Source organism: Crinia signifera, chromosome 19 (genome assembly GCF_055691185.1).
Source record: "Crinia signifera chromosome 19, ASM5569118v1, whole genome shotgun sequence".
Classification (NCBI taxonomy): domain Eukaryota; kingdom Metazoa; phylum Chordata; class Amphibia; order Anura; family Myobatrachidae; genus Crinia; species Crinia signifera.
In genome coordinates this window covers 92,626,765-92,640,015 of record NC_139226.1, presented here as the reverse complement: position 1 = coordinate 92,640,015, position 13,251 = coordinate 92,626,765, and the positions used below count along the sequence as shown (strand labels likewise).

General features: G+C 47.3%; 1 protein-coding gene across 2 annotated transcripts; it reads right to left on the bottom strand.

Moving 5' to 3' along the window:
* Positions 1–907: 907 nt before the first annotated feature.
* ACTRT2 (actin related protein T2) lies at positions 908–12,979 on the bottom strand. 2 transcript variants are annotated; one of them, XM_083162917.1, is made up of 2 exons: positions 12,876–12,979; positions 908–2,355 (listed from the first exon to the last, which is right to left on the bottom strand). In XM_083162917.1, exon 2 carries the CDS (start codon positions 2,129–2,131, stop codon positions 998–1,000), a length of 1,134 nt encoding a protein of 377 aa, XP_083019043.1. In that variant the 5' UTR covers positions 2,132–2,355; positions 12,876–12,979; the 3' UTR covers positions 908–997. The 2 variants fall into 2 exon arrangements, with proteins under 2 accessions (XP_083019043.1, XP_083019044.1); XM_083162918.1 differs by lacking the exon at positions 12,876–12,979 and adding an exon at positions 8,265–8,356.
* Between the last annotated feature and the right edge of the window lie 272 nt (positions 12,980–13,251).

Below are 13,251 nucleotides of genomic sequence, written 5' to 3'. Positions count from 1 at the left end.
GTTTGAGTGCTGTGTGTGGCTTGCAGGTAGTGAAATCATGGTTTGGACTTAATAGACTGCAGCATTGGTTATTACATTCAGGTGTATGTGTTTGGTAGTAATCAGCGTAAATTAGCAAACCCAGGCGCACGCTGGCATGCGGTATCTGTAGGGGGGGTTTGAGATGGCGGTTGGCGGCCGCCTGTTTTGTGTCCGAAATGAACGGTGCTTTAGTCGATCGTGCGGTAGTAGCACCGCTCATTTTTGGTGCACACCCCCGTGTACGCCCATATTTACGCCCATTTTCCCTCATTATTTCGGCCGCTCCCCTCATCACGCCCCTATGCCGCCCCCAATGCCCGTACACTCGCGTACAGGTTTTTTCGCACGTAGAGACCCGTCCGTAAGCGTTGTGGAGTGTTCGCGCCTGCGCATTAGCGAATGTACGCATGCGCAGATCATAAAAAGTCCCGGGACGTACGCGTACGGCCCGGCCGCTCCAACCAGAATAAGGCCCAGTGAGAGCTCATGGACTGAGACAGGAGCAAAGGGCTACGCATAATGCTACAGTGCAGCACCTTGCTCATGTCAATGAGGAGAAGCTAACATTTTGGTATCACCCCTTGGCGGGAGACACCCGGGTTCTTACAGAAAGAGATCAGCATATGCATAGGGCTGCATCTGTGCATGTGCAGATGTCATGCTAGTAGAGATGTATGCAAAACATTGAGTTTACGTACATCTTTAGTAATTATGCCTGGAGAAACCTCCAGAAACTGGCAGTTTGAAGGTCGTTTGAAAGTGGAACAAGCAGGTTCCTTCAACAGCACAAATATATGCTGTATGACTAATTAAAAAAAAAAATTATATTAGAATATATCTTTTAATAGCTAAGATTTAATGAAGAGAACTGCTAGCGAAACAGATGTTGATGTTAAGCAATTTTTTTTATTTTTTATTTTTGTTTAGCTTCACATTTGTCCTTTTAGGTAGCATGACAAAATGGGATTGCATGTATTTACTTCCATTTTTTTTGCACTACCGCTGGACCAAATTCTTTGTATTCAGCTGAAGTGACCCACATATTCCTGAATGATATTATGCTAGACAGGACAGAGGCTCCAATCCAGACAGAGAATTGCCTCTGATCCTTGGCTATTATGCTCACCTCAGCCCCACCAGTGGTCAGTTCTTTAACCTCCTTGTAAATCCTATCTTCCATTCCCTTGAAGAGTGTGGAACCACCAGACAAAATTATATTGCTATAAAGATCCCCTCGAACATCTAGGTCACACTTCTGAATAGTATTAAAGATCATCTTGTGTATGCCAGGTGCCTCTACACCAATTTTACTTGGTGAAAAAAGGATCTCTGGTGCTTGAAACCGTTGGTTGCCAATGATGATGACATTGCCATCTGGAAGACGATATTCGATCAATACATCTTTGGGGTCTTTTTTCCTTTCCTCGTGAGAGTCCAAAGCCACATAGCAAAGGTCTTCCTTAATTTCTCTGGCGATCTCTTTCTCTGAGCTGCTAACAAGGGATGTTCCTGACTCCAGAAGAAGCTTTGTGAAATGTTTTGTAATGTCTCGGCCGGCAATGTCAAGCCGTTTCCCTGCATGTGCCAACAAAAATCCTTCATAAATGGGAAAAGTGTGGGTGACGCCATCTCCGCACTCCAAAACTAAGCCTGTGATGCAGCCGCAAGCATAGAGAGGTAAGGTGGGCCGTAATGCTATGTGCATGGCTGGGACTCTCAAAGTCTCGAACATGATTTCAGCTGTCTTCTCACGTTGTGCAATTGGGTTTAGTGGAGCTTCTGTTAACATAACTGGTCTTTCACTGGGGTCAATCTGAAGCTCACATTTATAAGCGTGCTTCCAGATCTTTTCCATATCTGGCCAAGATGTCACAATGCCATGTTCCATTGGGTGTTTAAATGACAGGATTCCTCTTAAGGCTTGAGCTTTATTTCCTATATAGAATGGTTTCTTCTTGACTCCTATCAAAGTGAGATTGTTCCTACAGCGGCCAACCATTGTGGGAATCAGTGATTTTGGGGTGCTATCACCAGAAAATCCAACTTTACATAGTCCAGATCCGATATCAAAAATGACAGCTGGCATGTCTAAGCTTTGGCCTTGATACATTACAGCTGGCAGGGAAAGTTCTGGTTAGAGTTCAGTAGCCTAGAAAAGAGAACATAAAGCCATTGTTTAGGATGTCATTAATAGAGTGTTCTCCTGGCTGTAGCTGCAGATGTTTCCAATACCAAGTGCTTGATTTATAAGTAAGCACGTAGCTATAGGTGACACAAAAGGTATGGCCAATGTTGAACTGGAGTTTGCCCACGAAATTCAGCTAAATAGGTCCACTGTAGGTGAAAAAGATATATGCTATTAATCACACAGGCATGTTATAGTCTAAGGGGCAATATTAATTAATTATTGGGCTTTAGACCTGACAATTATAATGTCTTATAGCTGAAATGATCACACAATACACTTACAGGTACAGGGGATCTACCATGCTATTGCGGTAAACATTCCATATACTGTATGAACTAGAGGCCATTGCCTGGGAGGGATCCTATTGATACCTTTCCAGGTCAATTTTGCGATGTTACAATTTTGGACCATCTAATGATGACGCTACATAGAAGGGCAATGAAGGGGCTACTTTTCCGATCAAAAAGGGGGGGACCACAACAGAGAACTCAGATATCTGCTGATGTCCCCCATAGAACCCCCCAAAAGTCATAAATTCTAAAAACTGCATTGATAAATAGGTCCCTTGTATAGAGATAGGGCTCAATATTGATCATGTGTCTGAGGGGGTAAATTTAGTAACGCTTCCCTATTAGGAAGAAACACAAAAATAAGCCCATATCCTTCTGTTGGGTAGTCCAACATAAAGATGGTGTTACCCACCATGTCCAAATTCTGCAATATCAACTTCCAGAGATTGCTACAGTAGATTTGGAAAATGTGGGCAAAATCCAAAAAATTGTCTTTTTTTTGGATTTTTGGCTTCATTTTCCTTTTTAGTACATCCCGCTCAAACTTATAAACAAGTTGAATGCTTGAACTTTATTTCTCACATGGAGACGTTTTATACCGTAATCTTTCAGCACAGCTAGATGGTCGGCCTATGTCACTGCACCAATGAGCTAATGGGTGCCACTTTATAACATTCCTTTAGACTTCCAAAAACATCCCAATCACATGATAACAAGTGATATAAAAAAATGCATATACCTCAGTTATGCACAGCTTAAAGATACCAATTAGGAAGACATTAGAAAACAATCTAATTAAAAACTATGCGGAACATATATAAAAGTTAATGGAAACACCTTCAGCTGTACGGACCTTAATTCATACTCCCCTGCTTTGCGCTCCCCTCCTCTAGGAGGTACAGAGTTAGGGGGCATGGCCAGGACCGAATCTAAGGTTTTTGTCATTTAGGACAAGGCTATCATTTTGTGACTTGAATTGTGTCATTGGTTCCCCCTTGAACGCCCCATTGTCCTGTTTGGCTGGCTGTGGGATTGCACTACCAATAATATCTTACTGTTTTTAATATCATATTTTTAACATTAGGATTGTGTGGACCATGTTGGTGGAAGCCTCAGTGCAGCCTTAGTAAGCTAACATATTACATCCTGTAGAAAGCATGACCAGGGTATTACTGGACTAATACAGTAATTATGTAAATAACCTGATCTTGTGATTCAGCCCTAACATTTCCCTGAAAGGAAGTAATTAGTTGTTCTGGTTTCTGTGTCATAATCCTGTAGTTGTATCCCGGTAACATACAGATGGTGCCATCTTTAACTAGCCTGCTCTGGAGAGCCATGACTCACCAAGGCTTATTATCATCTATTGTTCTCAATACAATACGTAGAACAATACATCAGTGGCAGGGCCGGTGCCGGGGGGGGGGCGGTGTACCTGTCCTGCGGCTGTGTATATAAAGCTTGCGGCGGCAGTGGGGGGTCCCTGCAGTCAAGAAATAACGAGCGCTATCCGCCTGGCTACGCGGAAGCGCTTCTGTTGTGAAAACACTGGCCGCGCAGCGCACGCTGATTGGCTGGATCTCAGCCACAACAGAAGCGCTTCCGCGTAGCCAGGCGGATAGCGCTCGTTATTTCTTGACTGCAGGGACCCCCGCTGCCGCCGCCGCAAGCTTTATATACACAGCCTCAGGACAGGTACCCCCGGGGGGGGCGAAATGCCGCCCTCCAGTGGCCGGCGCCCTAGGCAAATGCCTAGATTTGCTTAGTGGTGGCGCCGGCCCTGATCAGTGGATTAGCAGGGGATTAGGGCCCTTATTCTGATCGGTGCGGTGTTTTCCGCTTGCGGTCGTACCGCCGATGTTTGTCGTCTGCGCATGTGCAGAGGTCACTCTGCGCATGTGCAAGCGGTTTCGCCGTACGTTTTTTTTAGACGCCGCACAGGGGGCGGAGAGGGGCGTGAAGGGCTACTTAGCCTCATTACCCTATGCATACGCCCCGCGTTTCATGGGCGTTCCCATGCAAACGCTGGGCGTATGCATGGTAATGAAGCCGTGACGCATGTGTAGGGGGCGGTCATCTGACATCGCCGGATGTCAGCTGCCCGCCCCCATACATGATTTCATACGGACAAGTGTCCGTGTGGTCTAGGGTGGCGGGAGCTGGTGGAGCGTGCGGCCCTGCATTCGATGGTCGGCGACCATCGAATGCAGGGGCTGCTCCCAAAATGGAGGAGGCGTATCCCCATCCACTTTCATGCGGACCGCCACATATCCGCGTACGGACGGAGGTGGCGATCCGTATGGAAGGCGGGGATTCGCCTGCACGGTCCTGGCCGCATATTCTGATCTGGCCGCACAGATCAGAATAAGGGCCTAAGTCCGACAGCCCTGGCTCACTTCCTATTAAAGGAATAGGTGAGCATGGCTCTATCTGTGCCTTTTCTTTGTCAGTTTAACATCTCACACTAATGATACTCACTGTCCAAACCTCAAATATGTTTGCAGTGATTTGCCGAGTGAGTGTTTTATTCTGGGAAATGTACAAAATTTCTGACACTGTTTTGGATTTTGCAAAGATGAATTTGGGCAACTGATTTGTGTACCAGAAATGTGCGGTTAAATGCAATAGAGAGTAGATATCAGAAAATATTACTCTTCAAGTTAAAAAAAGGTACATTTAATATAGCTTCTAAAAAATGAAAAGAGGTCATGTTGCCCTTGGTAACCTATCAGATTATGGACCTTATTCAGGTCGGTTCGCAAAGGGCGCTTGTTCGCACGGGGAACAATGTTTTGTTACTGTGCATACGCATGTGCATACGCAGGGTGCATGCATTCACTGTGAATAGTCGGATCGCTGGGTGCAGGCACCCAGGACAGTGGGCGGGGGGCGAAGAGGAAGGGTGTGGTATATGGTCCCGACAGTCATTAGCCCGACATCAGGATCCCGACTGGCCAGACTCAGACAGCGGAGCCAGCGCAACAAAGCCCCTTGCAGGCTCGTCGCGCTTGTCACGCTGTGGGCACGGTGGCGAGTTTAGCGAGCCACCTATTCTATTCTCCCTCTATGGGGGTCGTGGAACCCCACGAGGGAGAATAACTGGTGGCCGTCGGGACCCCGAGTGTTGGGGTTTTGACTGTCGGGATCCCGACGTCGGGGGTAATGACTGTCGGGATCCCGACTGTCGGGAAACTGTCCGGCACCCAAGAGGAACGTGAGTAAACAGCACCATTAGCATATGTGAACGCCCAGTGTTTTATGAGTGTTCCCATGCTAATGAGGCCATGACATGGGCGCCGTGGACGGGCAGCTGACATCACCGGATGTCAGCTGCCCGCCCACTTCCTTCTGAACGTGCACCCATATGTAAGGGTGCCTCAGAGTATCCTTACATATGTGTGCACGGTCCACAGCATTCAATATTCGATGACCATCAAATGATGTGAGTGTTCCCCTGCACGCTACGAAAAGGATGTTTATGTAAAACATCCATTCACAGTCAGTGCGAAGGAACACACTTTGCGAATACTGGGTCCGCGTACCACCATTCGCAAGGCAGGGTTAGGTTGACTCGCAAGGATGCGAATTCGCATCTGAGTGAATCAACTAGAATAGCCCCCTAGGTCTATAATTTCTCTACTGCTTCCTAAAAAATAATAGACATAATCTGATTGGTTGCTATGGGCAACCTCACCTCTTTTCATTTTAGAAGCTTTAGTAAACTTACTCCTAAAGATCCGCAAACTGTGAATTCATTCTTACTGTATAAAGATTGTATTATCGGTATATGTGACTAGGGGCAGAGTACCTCCCCCATACATTCATCAACGCAAGACCTAGCTAAGTGTAAGAGAGAGGTTGTAATACTGAAGCTTGTATCCAATCAAAGAACCTTGGTTCTCCACCATCGCATTGGCTTTTATTACCCTTTTTACCTGGCGCTGGGTCACTGAGCCTAACTATTCCCTTCAATGTGACCCATTAATCCCTGCCCCACCAATACTTGGTCCATTGTCTGGGGAGAAATAGAGTGGGGGTGACTATTGGTGGGCCAAACCATTGATGGTTCATTGGTTTCCCAACAGTGGTGTCATCCCATCGAGAATGAGTCCACCCTTTCACCATGTCAACCTTTTTTATGTGTCAACCTTTGACTGTCGACCTAGAGACAATGATCCACACCCCTTGTAACAATAGAGGTGGTGCAGTGGGAAATATTTGGGGTCCATGTATGCTACTGGGTTGCTTAATCTAGCATGATACATATGGGGATTTTGGCAAACCTCGAGAACAGCAGTTTTCAGAGTTTTGACCAGATTTTACCCATAATACATTGCACTCATAAACGCCATCCCAGCAGGACATTGCAATTTCTTCTTATTGAATAATATTGGGACTTGCAATGAGGTGCAGTTACAGAAGGACTGTAAAACCGATATAAGTATTACACGCAGCGTTTGCACAGAACATCGTGGCTTGCAGCTATGTAAGCACAGTCCTTTAATATAAGTTTTCCAGCACGTAACTTATCCTTATTATTTAATGACATTAGCTGTATTTTACCGTCATCGTTAAGAATGAAACATTTTTTATTTATAGACGTACATGGTATTATTTTTTTCTTTTACATAACCACTTTGTTACTTTTTTCTTGCAGGGTAATGAAAGGAGATTGTGTAGGGCTATAAATTGGCAAGTAAATTCTTTAAATCCCTTTCAGGCTTTTTACAGTGCCCATTTTTGGCTGGCACATGTGCCTCTGGTTTGTGTCAGTAAGCTGTACCAGAACAGAGGTTCAATTAATAGCTAAAGCCACAAAGCTTGTTTTGGTGCATTCTGCAATTTTATAGAAGGAGTCTGCAGAAAACCTCTAATTAAATGAAGCATGAGGCACAGCATGATGCTAATAACGGAGCGAGTTGTGTCTACTAGACATTGTGTAAGTGGTTCCAACGCAAAGACAACACGCCAGGTTCTAGATCAGTACTTCCTCAATCATAGCCAACACAACTGTCTTCACTTTGCAGTTGCTACAAGAATAGATTTTACACTCTGTAAAGTATTTGTACACACACACACACACACACACACACACACACATACTGTACACACACATACTGTACACACACACACACACACACACACACACACACACACACACACACACACACACACACACACACACACACACACTAACTCTCTCTCTCTCTCCAAACATCATTATATTGCTAATTCAACTATACAACTCCCTTACCCCCCAGCTATCACCAATTAGCTGAACTAGAAACTAAACCCTAGTCCTCCTTAACCCCACATGATTTACAGACACACCTACTGTACCAGTACTGTATTACTTGAATGATACAATATGTGACAATAATATCTTAGCAGTTGCTTAAGTCAGTGGTTCTCAGCCTCGGTTCTCAAGTACCCCTAAGGGCTATTTCACACGTCCTGCCGGACGGCGAAATCCGGCACGGCCAGGAAGCCACACACAGTAGTTTACAATAGAGGGGATGGCCACAGCCTGGCAGCCGTCCCTTCCAGTGGTGGGATCCGGCTGCAACCCGGCGGCCGGGCCATGACCGTCCCGTGTGTATGGACACATTTGTGTCCATTACTAACTACGGTATGCAGCACGGCTGCCAGAGCATGTGAAATAGCTCTAACAGTGCATGTTTTCCAGGTCACCCGGCAGGTACACAGGTGCACTCATTATTCACTGACACATTTTAAAAGATCACAGGTGGAGCTAATTATTTTACCTGTGTTTCTGAGTGGAGACCTGAAAAACGTGACTTGGGGGTTCTTGAGGACCGACGATGAGAACCACTGGCTTAAGTGACCAAATACCTATTGATGCAGAAAAGAGATAAAAGTGACTTTGGCCCAAAATAGGGTCCCTGTCGCTTTAAGAAGCGCAGTCTTGTCAGGACAAATGATTAATCATTTGAATATGATACAATTCAATATATTTATTAAAATGCTGGTACATGATAAGGAAGTGCACTTCACAACAACAATAATAAAGATAAAAACACATACAGGACAAACAACATATAACACAGGGTTGCCGACTTTTTAAATCTCCTCTCCGGGCTTCTCCCGGAGAGGAGACATTCAGCAGGAGTTCTGGGGGCGGGGCTTGAATGTGACATCATTAAGCCCCACCCCCAAGCTTGAAAATGACCCGATTTGCACATCTCCGTGGAGGGACTAAAATGCCGCAATTATGACACTTTAGCCCAGCCCCCTCATCGTAGATAAGGCTATCAGGTGATTTAAATGGTGCGTGGTGTGTGGGGGGGAGCCGCGATCAGGGGGGGGGGAGTGGGGGAGATTTTCCCGATTTGCCGCAATGTAATGGACCAAGCCGCTAGTGGTGCCTGACAGAAGCTGGTGTTTCTAGAGCTCAAAAACGCATTTCTCCGCCTTTAGTACTGATCGGTGGCTTCCTCACGGTCCATTACATCGCGGCAGCAACAGAGATCGTGTCCAGTTACATGTACTGGTAAATGGAATGAAAGGACTTTCACCCGCAGAGTAAGCATTTGCCGGAGGGGACCACACTCACCCTCCCACAGCTGCAGGAGACCATTGATTGTGCAGGACTGGTAACTATCATGGATCACATATTGTTTGACTAAAAGGAACTGTCATATCCTCATATGAGATTATATTCAATCCTGAGCCCACACTAAAGGAGCCCATACACGCTCCGATAGCGGCGGTGCGATGTGTGCTTTGAGGTGTGCACTCTCGCGGCACCTTGTCGCACAGTACAAAATGTATGTGCTGCACATACTTTTTGTACTTGCTTTTCATCACATCGCATCGCATTGCATGCACAAGGCATGCAATGCGATGTGATGGATGCTATTGTAGCCCAGAACGCCTGCCGGGATCGGAGCGTGTATGGGCACCATAAGCCTCACTAAAATAGCCGGCATTATATGTTATATGCACCATTTAAATCACCTGATAGGCTTATCTCCGATGAGGGGGCGGGGCTAAAGTGTCATAATTGCTGCATTTTAGCCCCGCCCCCTCCACGGAGATGTGCAAATCGGGTCATTTTCAAGCGTGGGGGCGGGGCTTAATGATGTCACATTCAAGCCCCGCCCCCAGAACTCCTGCTGAATGTCTCCTCTCCGGGCTTCTCCCGGAGAGGAGATTTAAAAAGTCGGCAACCCTGTGTTATATGTTGTTTGTCCTGTATGTGTTTTTATCTTTATTATTGTTGTTGTGAAGTGCACTTCCTTATCATGTACCAGCATTTTAATAAATATATTGAATTGTATCATATTCTAATGATTAATCATTTGTCCTGACAAGACTGCGCTTCTTAAAGCAACAGTGACCCTATTTTGGGCCAAAGTCACTTTTATCTCTGTTCTGGTTTGTTTATAAGAGGCTACACATCCTCTTTTTAAAGCGGCAGCAGTCTTCTACACCAGTAGAATATCCCAGCACTCCTACGCGGCCCTAGAGTCACTCCTTTCTGCACTTATTGATGCACAGGTCGGAATTAAAAAGGCTTCGTTGGGTCATTGACAATGAAGATGTCACTTGTCCATACAGTATCTCAATAACTGCTTGTTAGCAGTCAGATCAGCTGCCTTTGCTATATTGCTGCAGATAAGGAGGTGATATATAGAAGCTTAAAGAGAGATAAAGTGGGCAAAGCAAAAGATCCAGCATATCGACTCCAAACTGTCACTTTTTATACATAGCCTGTAAAATGACAGAAGCAGACTGGACGTAGTAATATGTCATCTCTCTCCTTAAGCGTTGATAAATCTAGTGATATTCTAGTTATCACAGGGTTGCCGACCCTCCCGGAATTTCCGGGAGTCTCCCGAAAATCGGGGCTCCCTCCCGGCCCCCCGGAAGGGTGGGCAACCCTCCCGGATTCAGGGGGGACCCCCGCTGTCCCCAGGATCGCGGCATTAAAATTCCGCAATCCTCGGGTCTCAGAGGAGGGGGCGGGGCTAAAACGACACAATCGCGTCATTTTAGCCCCGCCCCCTCCACGGAGATCACTGAATTAGCTGGTTTAACAGCATGGGGCGGGGCTTAGTGATGTCACGCTTAAGCCCCGCCCCCTGAGTGGCTACTGAATCTCTCCTCTCCGGGCTTCTCCCGGAGAGGAGAAGAAGAAAGTCGGCAACCCTGAGTTATCATTTTGTTACTTCTAAGAATGAAAAGTGGTGATGTTGCCCATAGCAACCAATCAGATCCTGTCTACCATTTCTCTACTGCCTCCTAGATAATGATAGGCCAAATCTGATTGGTTGCTATGGGCAACATAGGCTCTTTTAATTTTTAGAAGCTTTAGTAAATATCCCCCTTATGCGGCATACACGCGGGGAGATTTGCGCTCAGAGTGTTTTCCCCATAGCGATTTGCGGCCCCATCCGGTGCTGTCGCCAGGCTAGATCATTCAAGCAGCAGTACAAATATAGTCAGATCGATTAGCAAATGACTGCAAATCTCCTCCTCGCAAATCGCATGTACTAAATCGCTCAGCACAAATGGCTTGTGCAAATCACTCAGTGTGTATGCATACCTCCCAACTGTCACGATTTTAGAGGGACAGTCCCGATTTTCGGGTCCTGTCCCGCTGTCCCACCCGTGGCAGGCATTGTCCCGCTGCGGGGGGTGGCAGTTGGGAGACCCCCCAATCTAGTAGAATAGACGCTGTGCGCGTGCGCACAGCGTCTATTCTCGTATGAAAACGAGGTCGCGGCTAATTAGCATAAGCCGCACCCTCATTTGCATACGCCCCGCCCCCCTTTTCGGGCTTCGCCGCGCGAGTGTCCCTATTTCTTCAGATCAAAAGTTGGGAGGTATGGTGTATGGGAGATCTAGACTGTGGGAAATTGCCCCGTGTGTATGCCCCATTAGAGTTTAATGGAGGGAGTGCACTTACACGTGCACATCATAGTTGTGAGCTCACTTGCCTTGCCAGCTATGCAAAGCTGAGTGCGGTTACATCTATAGTAATGAGCGATAACAAAAATATCACTCATAGTTAAATCTGTTCCAATGTCTCTAAGGGTAGGGTATAACGCTCCAACTGTCAGGAGCCCGACCGGGACTCAATGCAGCCGCAACGCATTGAAGCCTCTTGCGGACTTGATGGTCAGCTGCGCTCGTCTTCTCATCTATTCTTCCTCTAACGGGGCCGTGGACCCCCACAAGGGAAAATAGCCTGTGTAAGTCAGGATTCCGACTGTCGGTGAGTCATCTGGCACCCATCTCTAGAAGTTATTTCTCCTATAACAGTGCAGGTAATATACCTCCCAACTAATGCAACCTTCCCTCGGCTGGCTTCACAGCAGTTTGCCTCTCTATAGACGGGATGTTCTAACATCTGCTTCCCAGCTCCGCCGCCCTTCGCCGCCCATCGGCGACATAATTATCGCATATGCTGTAACATATGCGATAATTATGGCAAAGGACAGCTCTTGCGTTAAGAGCTGTCCTTTGTGGTGAGTCAGCGGGTTCCTCCCTTACCCGGCCAGCGGCGTAGCTTTGTTTGGGGTGCCCCCCCGCCGTTAATGGGGGGCGCCCCCCCTCCCCGTCCGCCCCCCCGTCCCCCCATTGCCGCATGCTTACCTGTCCGCGCGTCCCGGCTCCCCTCCTGGCTTCAATAAATTCTATGCAGATGGACCACGATAAAATGGCCGCCCCCGTACCGCAGACAGTTTCAGAGAACAGTCTGCTTTATGGGGCGGCCATTTTATCGTGGTCCGTTTCCATAGCATTGATTGAAGCCAGGAGGGGAGCCGGGATGCGCGGACAGGTAAGCATGCGGGGGATGGGGGGCGGGGGGATTACTATAGCACCGCAGCCCCCTCCGGCGCCCCCATACGCACAGCGCCCCCCCCCCCTCGACCGCGGGGGCTGCGGTGCTATAGTTACGCCACTGTACCCGGTGCTGGTGCTGCTGCAGGGGGGCTGTACCTGACATTCATAACCTGGAAGAGGATTACAGTGCAGGCAGGAGGAGGTCACAGGTCTGGGCACAGGGGGGTCGGTGCGGGGACGCGGTGGTCGGTGCGGGACGGGACGCGGTAGTAGCCCATAGGCCCTCCATCGTGGTAACCCAGCGGGGTATGTTTAGAGCATCCCAAAATGCAGTAAAAACTCAGATAACGGGGTTTTTAACGCATTTTTAGTTTAGAGAATCTCCCCTAAATGATTACATTGCAGCAGCTGCTGCTTCAGTTTTCTCTCTCTCTCTATCTCTCTCTCTCCCCATCTCCCAATATTTCTCTCCCTCTCCCACTCTTTCGCTCTCTCTCTGTCCCCCTCACTGTCACACACTGCCGCCCCCTCTATCTCTGCGGCAGGAAGCCCATCTTACTTACCCATGCCCAGCCAGGCAACTTGCAGCTCCCTCCAACTGTCACTGTCCATGAGCTGGATCAGTTTTTTTTCCTTCCCAATGACAGAGATGCTGCTACTACCCTGGATGGCGCTACGTAACCCTTGTGGCACCTTTAAATAAAGTCATATTCACCATGGACACTATGAAGGTCGACATACATTATGTCGACCACTTAAGGTCAACAGAGCTTAGGTTGGCACATAAAATAGGTTGACATGGCTAAGGTCGACAGGGTCAGAAGGTCGACACAAGCAATAGGTCGACAATGAGAAGGTTGACAGTCAAAAGGTCGACATGGCATTTTTACGGTTTTGTCACGATTTTCGACATAAGTCGACATGGACACCATATCAGTG